We start from the raw sequence: 12713 nt of genomic DNA on the forward strand, positions 1-12713 counted from the left end.
ATAGCCAGTAGTTCCCTCCAAGGGCAGCGTTTGTAGCCCATGTTTCATACATTTTTTATTTCTAGGAGACAAGTTGAATCACCCAGTTCCAGAGCCATATATCTCAAAATCTCCTTCGTATTTCCCAGCGGTCAATAGCCCAGCTGTGTTGTTTGTGTTTTGGCTGTGTGTCCACCCATCTGTATAATCATCTAAATGGCATCAGTGCAGACCGGGGTCATAGGACGAGTTGCGACCTGTGCCCTCAGAGACATATGGTGCCTCTGTGTGTTCACTTGTAAATAATTCCCTTCGCTCTCACCCTCATACCCACTTTCCAATGGATGTCCAATGCGTGCCTGGACTGCCGAGTGTAAGCCGCATGTTTACACTTGCATCTCCTGCAACCAGCTGATTTATCATCTGTTTGTACGGGAGAGACAGCAAAGGAGGGAGGTTTAAAAGTCTGGTCACTAATGTAAACACTTTAGTCCAAAGCAGGAGGTTTATTTATTCACAGTTTTGTTCAATGCCGTAGACTCGGTGTGAAGGTGCTTCATCAGGCTGCATCTGGCTTCGGTCATTTGAATTATTTAATCAGTTGTTCATTATTTTTCTGATTGAACTTTGACCACATACGGTTCCAGCCACAGGATTCAAAAGCGTTTAAAGTTAGCACTAAGAAAAGTCACATTGAAATGGAAGGATTTCTTCGAACACTTTTGTAGTTCAAACCCTTTGATGAACGTCTTGATGATTTGAGCGTTTTAGATTTAAAGTTTTAGCCAAAATGTGTTATACTGAGTTTCTAAATAAATGTTGTCAAAAAAAGTTAACTTCAATGGTTTAAATGACGGGATGAGTAATTGATTAAAAAAAGTAGTAGTATGTGTTAAGTAATCAATTGCCATTAAGTAAATGCATTTCCAGTGATGATGTTATTATTTGGGGGAATTTAAGTAGATCAATAGAGATGGTAGATAGATATAAATCATCTGACCATTTTGAAGGCTTTTATTGGTGGCAAGTTGTTTACTTCCCAAGGTTGGTATTCTACGGAGCCCCCTAGGGGACATGGAGAAGAAAAAAAAATGTATTTGAAAAAAATAATAATAATAATGTTTTGCGAGTTATCGCAAAACCCCTTTGCGAGATCTCGCAATACTTTTGCGAGATCTCGCAATACTTTTCATTTAGCTCAATGTACTTCCTGGTCAGTTCGGCTGCTACGGCAACACAGAAACCACAACAATGGAGCGGTTCATCGATTTTACTTTGAGCTTGGCCTTAAATATAAAGCTATAACATCAGTGCTTGGCAATAGGCACGGGTTTCACACATAGACTGTATATATAAAGGGTTTCACATAAGTGAAGACACCTCAAGAGAACACTCAGAGCGAGGGGACATGCACGTCCCTCTGAGCTGAGTTATTGACAGATTCGAATTTCGCGGATCAATAACTCATAAACATAACGTTGTAAAAATACAAACAATCATCATAGCAAGGTAGAGAACGAGCTACAGTCGTTTCTATCAGAACAGTTCGATACGCGCCGTCATCCGAGCTAAACATCAAGAATTGGTCACAATCTGCAGCTTGAGGAGGGAGAGGAGTGCTTAGGGACCGTCTACAAACTGCAACGGGGTTTTGCGAGATCTCGCAAAAGTATTGCGATATCTCGCAAAACATTTTTTTTTTTTTTTCAAATAATTTTTTTTTTCTTCTCCATGTCTCCTAGGGGGCTCCGTAGTAATCCTTGCCAAAGCTCTTTTGTGGTAAAAAAACAAACACAAAACATTGTAAAAAATAATCCAAGGGCATTGCATGGAAGAGATAATATAAAAGCTTATACATATAGCGTCTCTATGGATGAATGAGCTCATTCTTTCTCATCAGAAATGACCAGCATTCAAACAAGTCCCCAAAGTATGTATTTTATCACAAAAAGGAAAACAAGCAAATGTTCACTTTTGAAGCTACAAACAACAAATCTGTGTATATGTTTACTTAGTGCTGGGTTATTCACAGAGATTTTGATCTGGCTGCATTTCTGTCCTTCTGAATGTGTGCGATGTTCTGAGGGTGTTAGCCATCTGTACTCAGGACACTATCATTCAGACCAGAGCATTTACATGAATGACTTCTTATGTTAATAAAAAGTAAGTAGCTCTTTAGTATTGTAAGACTATTATTCACTGCTGGAGATGATGGCTGCTGACTCCAGGATACATCACAGAAAACCACGGGACACGATTACAGTGTAACCTTTTCTGCTCGTCTGTGGATAAGAGCACATCAAGTATAAAGCCAACAACAACAAAAAAACAGCGCCTGCAGGGTTTGTCAGCTGTTCGATCATATGTGTGTGAGCGAGTGTGTGTTTTAGAGCTTAGTCTTAGCTTTGCTGCCGTGGCAACAAGAGTTACCACATACTAATATTTTAGGTTGCCTTACGTAATTGTCTGCTTTTGTCAATACAGAGAGAATGGATGTTCAGGAGACGAGGCTCTGGAGGCTGTTTATTTGGAGCTCCACTAACTGACCATTGTGCAGCCTTCAGACAATGCATTGACTGTCTCTTTAGCTGCCGTTTCCCTCCAGTCTCACAGAAAATCCTCTGGAGACTTGTGCACTCAATACTCGTTTGATCCTCTTGATTTTTCTTTTCTGGCTCTGCTCTTATCTTTACTTTATTCTTGCCAAGAGATTAGACAGAGAGTGAAGCTAGAGACGGAAAGAGAACAGTGAGGAGATGAAGCCGCATAAACACACCTGCTGTTTTATATCCATGGCACTAGATAATGCTGAGGGTTTATGGCAGATAGTTTACTCTAAAATCATTCAGTCTGTGTCGTGTCTTTTTGATGCAAAATATGTTCTTTTTTATATTCGGTGCACCAATTGTTATCCTTAGTGAGCTTTAATTTCAGTGTGAAGATGTTTAATGAGGCTTTTAATGTTGTGCCTCTAAGATGGTAGCCTAACAGCAGTTATTAACAGAAGTACAGTTAGTGTTAAAGGCTATACATCTCCAAGGACATTATAATAATGACACTTTAAGATCTTATCTCGCTTTTGATTTGTAAGCTTTTGAGATATCAGGTTCACTCCAGTTGACACCCTGGAGACTTGTTTTTCTCACTAAATTGACTTCCTTAGTACATTCACATACTTAGTTTCAGTCTTCATTAAGAAACAACTGTGAGAAGAAAGGCTGCAAGGCTCTTAAACAGATCACAGTAGCACTATCATTGCATTCATAAAGTAATGACAAGGAGCAAATGCATTGTTTAAAGCAAAATGCTTTCTTTTTAAATGCAACATTTATATAGACAAAAGAAAGAAAATGTCCACAAATGTGCTTACAAAGAAATCTGTCCATAAATAAATTCACAAAAATATATCCGTGGATACAACCTTGTGATCTGGATAGATACGATCTAAAAATCTATAATATATGTTTTACAGTTCAATGCAGTTCAATATTAACCCTTCCCATCTTCTGTGTGTGTTTCCAGGCGGAGCGCAGTGCTTGCGATGCCAACATCCTCAGCATCCCGGTGCCGATGCGCCGCGGCGGCTCGGAGTCCAACCTGGACGTGGTGGACAGTGTGGGGGACGACGGGGTGGGCCTGGACTTCACAAAGGGAGCGCTGGGAATCGACAGCCTGCAGCAGAAGATCCTCAAGGTCAGAGAAACAGTATTTACCTCCTGTGTGTGTCCTTGTGGATTTACTGTGGTTAACTTGTAGAGCAGAGTAAAACACGCTCTGAACAAACATGACAAAAACAAATAATAGAATACCACTTATCTCTCTATGGTGTTGCTTTGTGGAGCAGCACAATGTCTTCATCCAATTAGGAGCCAATTCAGTTCTACAACTAAAGATTGCAATAAAAGGATCTATTGAATTACTGGTTTAATTAGCAAGAAATTGTTCTCCACCACATCTTCTGAATAATGTTCATTATAGTCCCTTTTGTTTCCCTTTCATTGGAATAATCAAAAGAGGAATGACTTCCACCATCTGAAAACGCATTGTATAAAACATTGTGGTCAAATGAACACGTTGAATGCATTTCTTTTCTCAAGTCATTTCAAAGCAGATTTTGAAACTTTTAAATCCAGAATTCGTTTTTTATTTTTTACAAATATATTAAGTGGCATTTAGTTTTTCCAGCAAAAGACATATACAAATGTATACCCCCGAGAAATAAAAAAAACACTTTAAATATAACATTTTAAACGTCTTGCGTGAATAGATACAATACATTGTTAATTGTTTTGTGAAATTGTCAATAGGATTGACCTATTATTATTATTATTATTATTATTATTTAAAGCTGGTGACACCATGTGGTCATTTATTTTATACTAACTAAATTCAGCATTGCTATAATAAAATGTTCTCCTTTCATTCTGCCTTCAGGTGACGGAGCAGATTAAGGTGGAGCAGACGGCTCGGGACCAGAACGTGGCCGAGTACCTGAAGCTGGTGAACAACGCCGACAAGCAGCAGGTGGGCCGTATCCGCCAGGTCTTTGAGAAGAAGAACCAGAAGTCTGCGCACACCATCGCCAGGCTGCAGAGGAAGCTGGAGCAGTACCACCGCCGCGTGAAGGACAGCGAGACCAACGGGAAGCACAGCCACAAGGACGGCAGCAGCAAGGAGTCCGGGACGCACAGCAAGGAGGGCAGCCTGCGGGACGTCAGCGCCACGGGACGCCACCCCACGCTCGATAAAGTGAAGACCATCGGGCCCGGGGTGTCGCTCTCGCCGCCGTTCTTCTTCAACAAGTCCCGGGAGATCGCCAACCTGATCAGGAACAAGTTTGGCAGTGCTGACAACATCGCCCACCTCAAGAGCTCCATGGAGGCGGGGGGGGGTCTTCAGGTGGACATGGCATCAAGAGGGCTGAGCGGCAGCGCCACCACCGTAGCCAAGACTAGCAAGTACCAGAGCGACGACGAGTGCTCCACGGGGACGTCTGGCTCAGCTGACTCTAACGGGAACCTTGCTGGGGGCTCTGGAGCGGGGTCCGGGGGGCCGGGGAGGTCCGACTCTAACGGGAGGCTAGGGGAGGTGCTGGACATGGTGAGGGAGATCAGGGAGGCGCAGACACAGCTGGCAGAGGACATGGAGACTCTGAACACACAGTTCAAACGAGATTACAGCTACTTCTCACAGACCATGCAGGAGGAGAGATACAGGTGGGTACGGCTTAGAACATCCAGGGATGTTACCGCCCGGCATTATCCGGGACATATCGAACCCCGACAGGAAACACAAACCCTCAAATCAGAGATGCACTGATTGCAATTTTCTTGGCCAATTCCTAAATTCCTAATCTGATTTCGCTTTTTCTTTCATTCTAAGAACTATAATTGACAGCCCATACGAACATTTGTAGACTTTGCTTCGTGGCAAATTGAAATTCAATTGAAGGTTCATGATAAATCATTCACTGTAAAATAACTCATGTTATGAGCACTGAACCAATTAGGGCCATAACAATCCTCCCCCACAGTAAGTGGAAAAGGAATTAATGTGAGATTTACTTAAAAACTAAGACATGTTCATCTCACTTTTACACACCAACTATGTCTCAGAAGCTTTAAAAAAAAAAAACAGTTACTTAAGGGATGTTTAACTAAACTCATATGCAATAATGCAACACCCTTAATGAGTTACAGGAATGTTGACCTCCACATTCCTGTAAAAGTCCTTCGAACATCTCTGTGGGATGTATTACTCTTTGATTGAGCAGCTCGTAATGCATGACCACACTGAAGCCATAACTTGTAGATTTAAAAGTCGCACATACTTCATTTGAAGGGCGCACAAGCCAAACTGAATATTCCCACATCGAATAGCCATAGTTCTGCTGCTGTTGTATTCATAATCCTCATCCCATAATAACCTCCTGACTGGACGTGACACATTGTGTTTGTTCAACTGTTGAACTTCAAAGAGCTTCTGACAGTTATTATGAGCTTTTGGAAACTAAAAATAGAGAGCTGACCTTAAAGTCAAACCTCAGGACTGTTGCTAAGTCACCAAGGGTAAATGTTGTCAGCAGCTTGGCTGCAGTTGTAGATAAACTGCTGTGCTTACTCGCCCACACACACATTCAATTATGCATCGTTCTCTCCCTCTCTCTCTGTGTCTTCTTGCGTCCACCTTCTATACATCTGTGTGTGTGTGTGTGTGTGTCAGGTATGAGCGGTTGGAGGATCAGTTAAACGACCTGACGGAGCTGCACCAACATGAGACAATTAATCTGAAGCAGGAGTTGGCCAGTATCGAGGAGAAGGTTGCTTACCAGGCCTACGAGAGGGCGAGGGACATTCAGGTAATGTGTTGTGTTTTGTAATATATGTTATATAATACACCACAAACACATCTAACATTGAACACTGAAGCACAGCGCTGGAGTAACAGACATACAGACATTGAACTGCAGTACTGAAATGATTTGATTTAACAATGTACTGAAAGTCATAGGTTTTTTAAAAGCAATAGTTCACCCCAACACAATTTAAGTTGTATATTCTACTCGCCTCCCAATTTCTTTTTTTTCCTATATACTATTGTATTGCAACGGCCTATTATTATTATTATTATTATTTAACAGTGACAGTCCTTAAAGCAGCAAAAGTATATCATGGGTATTGTAGTGCATAACATAATCTCTCAGTAACAAAGTAAAAAAACTAACCCTAAAGGTCAAAATGTAAACCTTCTTAGATTATTTAGTAACTTCCTGTACTTCTATGTAAAATGACATGCCATTAATGCCATCAGTAAAAGGTACATTTAGTTCTCTTCTGATTGGGTGTACAATGATTTAGTTTTCTTTATAATCATTTGAAATCATTATATAAGAATAAGCCAGGTAAGAGCCACAAGATGTTTCCATCAGCTCCGCCAAAGAGTTCACGTTGTTAGTTTGGTGTATCTGTTTGTCAACAGAATTGCGATTATAAATGTCATTAACTTGTTGAATGGCTCAAGGAAGAAATCATTACATTTTGGAGCTTATCATAACGGAGAAGGAATCCTTTTCTCACTTTCACTAGCAATGGAAGATAAGGCATTTGTCTCTGAGTGCCTTTGTAGTTTCTATGCAGTTCAATTCATATCTTATCCAGTTTCACTGCCCTTCCCTTTATGAGTCATTGCTCTCCAGTATTTCCCAGATCCTAACCGTATTTTTGTGTGTGTGTGTGTGTGTGTGTGTGTGTGTGTGTGTGTGTGTGCGTGTGTGTGTGTGCGTGCGTGTGTGTGTGTGCAGGAGGTGCTGGAGTCGTGCCAGACTCGTGTTTCCAAGCTGGAGCTGCAGCAGCAGCAGCAGCAGACGGTTCAGGTGGAGAACACGGACGCCAAGGTGCTGCTGGGGAAATGCATCAACATCATGCTGGCTATCGTCACCGTCATCCTGGTGTGCGTCTCCACGGCGGCCAAGTTCACCGCCCCTCTGCTGCGGAGCCGCCTCCACCTGGTGTTCACCTGCGTGGGCGTGTCACTGCTGGCGCTGCTGTGGAAGAACTGGGAACATTTACAGTGCGCTTTGGAACGATTGCTCCTCCCACACTGAGACAGAGAACTCACCAGGGAGGAGATAACATGTAGCCTTACAGCAGTTCCTCAGAGATGTTGGGCTCCACGGTGACTTGATTAATGGCTGCTGTGCTTTGCATGTCTAAATGGGGTCCAAAAGAGCCTTTCCTAGAGTACACCTCCATTCTGTTGACATAAAAGTGCACCACTACATTCCACTGAGAGACGGATCGGCTGGAATTGATCTCGCTCTCTGGCCATCAGAAGATTCTGGATCGTGGAAAGAACAGACACTAAAATCTAAATATAGAGGATTTCATTGGTGCATGGAAATACAGTGATACAGCTCCCGTACTTAAAGGGAAGTGTTTCTGTTACAGCAGCACCTCATGTCTCCTCTAAACAAACAATGGCTGTCTCGAACCTGTACACCAGCCAGCTGTGAATCCACCTGAAGGTTGATGTGTACTGTTTGCTCTCCTGTTTTCTGTATTTATGTCGAGTCAAAAGGACATTTTTAACCTTGTGTTTCAAACTGTCTTTGTGTCTGTCTCTGAGTCCTGTACTGTCAGTGCTTTTGTGTGTCTACACTGTGTTTGAAATTGTATGAAATATTTGCTTTCTTGGTGAGAGTTTGGTGAGAATATTAAAACCATTCATGTCTATCTAAATATGAAGCTGGAAAAGATAAGCTTAGCATTGAAGCAAAGTTTATTTATATAGCACTCTTCAGACGCACAGGGCAATGTATTGTGCTTTATAATATTGAACATGAAATATTAATTAAAAAAGACGCGTATAGGAACATTTGGTTACCTTTGGACAGAGCTATGCTAGCTGTTTCCAGTCTTTATGCTAAGCTAAGCGTCTGCTGGTTGAAGCTTAATTCTCACAGACATTTGGAGTGGTTGCAATCCTCTCATGTAGCTCTCAGCAAGAAAGCTAATAAGAACATGTTCTTAAATGTCAAACTGTTCCTTTTTAAAAGAAAGCTTTTAAACTGCCTCCTGTCTTGTTGATGTAATGCTTTGGGGTTTCCTTCATGTAGAAGTCTGTTTTATGTTGACCTGCTTTACTCCGCTCCACAGACTGCAGCTTTAGCGTCCACCAGCTGGTATGCAAACTGCGAGGAAGGCCCAGAAAAAAAGAAAAACTTCAAATGTTTGACCTTTTTATTAAATTGCCTTTTTTTTGGTGAACGGAACAAATTAACCTTTGTGTGAAGCCTTTGATGCTGTGCTGTGTTCAAGTCCCGTGGGAAATACAACTGCAACATCCCGACAGTTCAAAGTCCTGACTTGAAAGACTCACACCTGTTGAAACTTTTGTGATTACTACGAGTACATTTGAATTACTCACATGAATTGCTTCCAGCTTTTTCACACTTGACTCGTTCGCTCAGCTTGGAAATGATATAGCAGAGATGAAACAAGCACAGAACGTCCTGCGTGCCATGATATCTAAGATTTATGAATAACTATGACTTGTAGAAAAAGGTTGCTTAGTCGACTTGTCGATAATTCAACCAACTACTATTTATTCATTCGTATTTTGATATTTTATGAATCGTAAAAGTCGTTTTTTATGCAAAGATTGCTGTTTTCTCCTACACTCAAACATGTAGATGTCCTGCTTTTATCTATTTAATTTCATATATACAAGTGGATATATTTGGGTTTGTTTTGACAACTCAAGACATTCAAAGACATCAGCTTGGACTTTGAGAGACGAGATATTTTTTAACTATTTTCTGACATTTTATCTAGCAACAAATTAAAAGATTATGAAAATTATCATTATTAACAGCCCTAATTGATAGAAGTATGTCTGTTCTTGCACTAAAATACTGAAGTATCAGTAACTTCCTAAGCAGCATTTACCATTCAAAACATGATGGTATTATCAACACCGTCAGCGACTGTTTTTCCCATGAGACCTGAATGCAGCATCACAGACTAGACAGTGGAACCTGAACACTGTATCTCCGTGCTCCATAACCCTGTTTCACTGTGATGATGAGGGCGATGATTTGGGATTGATGCCTTTTTATTGCAGCTTATTTTCTTTCTCTTTGTATTGTGTTTGCTTCTCTTCAAGAAGAAGACACATAAGCCTTTCTAAGTAACACTGAAATTCCTTTTTCTTTGATGTTTTTTTGCTCCCATGAATTGGCGTAAAAACACAAGAAATGCTCCTGCTATCCAAAGCTGTATGTCCATGATGTATTTTCACACGTCTGTCTCTTCGCTGTGCATTAGTTTCTGGTTATGGGTTTCCATAACGGTTTTTTTTTTTCAAATGAGAAAATAAATAATTTTTTCTATGATTGTTGTAGATTTTCTGTTTTATATTGGTCCTTTTTATTTTAATGCTAATATCTCATCTATTATTGATGATCCATCCTCCAGCTTGTGATGTAAGGACACCCTGCAGGCTTCATAAGGAATTCATTAATAAAATGTGCTTTAGATTACTCTTCAGACATCAGCTGCACAGTAAGGTACAGTCAACCTACTTTTTTGAGCAATCATAATAAACTAAGCAACAACATTTTTCTGACATAGTTCATAGTTTTTATTACGGAGATCGAACAATTTTTTAGAATAATGTAATACATTCCCTTTATTTGTTTGCAAAGAGTTAGATGAGAAGATTGATACAATACAAATGAGAGTGCTCAAACTTCTCATTTAATTATTGCGAAGAAAATGAATATTCCCTCAAAATGTCCAACTATTAATTTAGGCATTATGTCCTTCTGTTGAGAGCAGGACTGATTACATCTAAGGAAACGACAGATTGAAATGTTGAGTGTCATTAACATAATTGCTTCATGATGGATGTTGACAAGCACAAAGCGCTGTCGGATGTATTAATGTGGAAGTGAAGAGTTTCATTTGAGTTGTGCAGGGTCTGAACATATACCAGGGACATGGAATACATTTCTAAAAGCTCCTTTTATCAGCTTTTTGGACTGAAGAGGAAAATCAGCAGGTCAATCTGATGAAATGTATAGGTTTAGTGTCATTTCAAAATCATGTTTTATGTAATGAGGAATTTACTGATGTTAATCCATGGATCCTTAAATGCTCAGGATTTTAATCGCTTATCTCTAAAAACTGGTAAAGCAGATCAATTGCTGAAATGTGTACAATGAATAGTAGCAAGTCTATGTTGCAGCTTTTTTGTGGATCATACATATGTTACGTTTCTATTCTGATTTTTTATGCTGACGCTGTTTTGCTCCACACTCAGTTTAAAACAACTGTTCTGACCGCTTTTTACTAAGGTATGTATACACCAGAGGTGGGGGACTCAAGTCACATGACTTGAGTCGAGTCGCATATTTTTGGAATCGAGACTTGCTTGACTAACATTGATAAAAGACTTGACTTGACTTTGACTTGGTATTCATGACTTGAGACTTGACTTGAGACAGATGACTCGAAAGGACTTTACTTTTTAAAATTAAATATTTGCATTTGTTTTTGTATTGTACGGAGCAAAGGGCAATGGAAAAAAAGAAAGATTCTCGTTCGCACGAGAAAGTTACCAAGTAGGAAGTGGAGCACACAGGAGACAGCCGTTTCATTGCAGACTGTTATGTTTATGTTGGGAAATGGCAGTCCATACATTATTTTAGATATATTTCGAACTCGGAGTCTCATTCACTTCATGAAATCGCTACAGCACCAGGAGGTAGCGGGACGTGTAACTCCGCCTCTGAAGTGCAGCACCAGCGCTCAAAGAGCTGCGCCTTTTGCGCAACGCCTTCACTGTGTTTTCATTAGAACAGCTAAAGAGCGACCGCAGGACGACGCTGAAGTTGGCTTCCGATTCAGAGCATCCGATTCGGCAGTTAAGGGGAAAGTTAAGGGACATTTAATTTACAGCGCTGAGCGAACAATCCTCTGTGTTTGAACCTCTTAAATCGCTGCATAGCCGATTTATTTGGACTGGATTATCCCAGAGAGTCTAAAGATTCTTTATAACACAGTTTCAGATTTGTGAAACCTTAATTCTATTTGTGAAAATACAAACAAGGGAGATTTCAGTGCTTTTTTACATGTAGACCACATTAGACCAGGTCCTGATCTAAAACCACTAGACCTAGACTCATCAAATCTGGACTGGATTATCCCAGAGGGTCTAAAGATTCTTTATAACACAGTTTCAGATTTGTGAAATCTTTATTCTATTTGTGAAAATACAAACACAGGTGGAAGGCTGAGGTTGCTGCAGCAGGCCAGAATCAGGATCAGAAAGTGAACCTCCCAGCTGGGCAAGCCTTTATGCCTTCTTGAGGCTCCGCCTCTAGATGGGCGGGCACAAACAGGACGACACTCCCAGTACCTGCCAGAGACAGCAAGGCAGGGAGCACAGACAGGCAGAAGGGGGGAGGGGTCGTCACAACATGTTATTTTGTTTTGTTTTATTGTTCTGTCTTTTTATTTATTTAAGTATTCCAGTAATGTATGTTGCACGTTTTAATTTGATTGTATTTACTTGTTTAAATGAAATTTGTTTTAGGTTCACTTATAAAATCTGTCCAGGGACAACAGATGAAAAATAGCCTCTTGGCTAACTCTGGCACATTGACAGGAATGTTAATTAATGTGCACTGTCCCTGTTAAACAAATGAATAAATAAATAAAAATAAGTGTATGCTCCTCATTTAGGTGATAATTCTTTATCTACAAAGTTTTCGTATCTTAAATACTGTTTCATAGCAAACAAAAAAATGAAAGAGATGTTAAAGGAATTCAGGTTCATGAGATAAAGGCTAACCTTCAGTCTTTCATCCACTTTGAACAGCTTCTGCTGCTTTGTCCTAAAGCAAAATATGAATAGCAATTATTTTTACCAAAGTGTTAATTTCTAATCTTGTAATGTTTTTCACATTCCAAAGCAATCCTAGTACTCAAGATGACATACTGTAATTAGGCAAAGCTTGTTGCTTAAAGTAAACTTGAACAATGCTAGTTATAGACTATATTTAATTTCCTATTGAAATGTTTTGCCTGCAACTGTAAATACATTAAGTTTATATAAGTATACCTACTTATCTGTTGAATTTGTATTTGCAACACAAAATTATAATACATTTGAGAAGTAAAGACTTTATTCTTCCTTAATTAGCTGTCCATACTTACCCGATTTGATGAGTG

At 40.0% G+C, this 12713-nt stretch overlaps 1 protein-coding gene across 3 annotated transcripts in view; it reads left to right on the plus strand.

Annotated features, from left to right (window-relative positions):
- Positions 1-9871, plus strand: part of LOC117552505 (transmembrane and coiled-coil domain protein 3-like) — a 41976-nt gene extending 32105 nt beyond the window's left edge. For all 3 annotated transcript variants that reach the window (XM_034226022.1, XM_034226023.1, XM_034226021.1), the window contains exons 2-5: positions 3502-3672; positions 4414-5195; positions 6202-6337; positions 7280-9871. In XM_034226022.1, coding sequence (XP_034081913.1) covers positions 3502-3672; positions 4414-5195; positions 6202-6337; positions 7280-7582 — 1392 coding nt within the window. In that variant the 3' untranslated portion in view covers positions 7583-9871. The remainder of the gene's footprint in view (positions 1-3501; positions 3673-4413; positions 5196-6201; positions 6338-7279) is intronic.
- Positions 9872-12713: the final 2842 nt, after the last annotated feature.

This window comes from Gymnodraco acuticeps, unplaced genomic scaffold, assembly GCF_902827175.1.
Source record: "Gymnodraco acuticeps unplaced genomic scaffold, fGymAcu1.1, whole genome shotgun sequence".
In the NCBI taxonomy this organism is placed as follows: Eukaryota; Metazoa; Chordata; class Actinopteri; order Perciformes; family Bathydraconidae; genus Gymnodraco; species Gymnodraco acuticeps.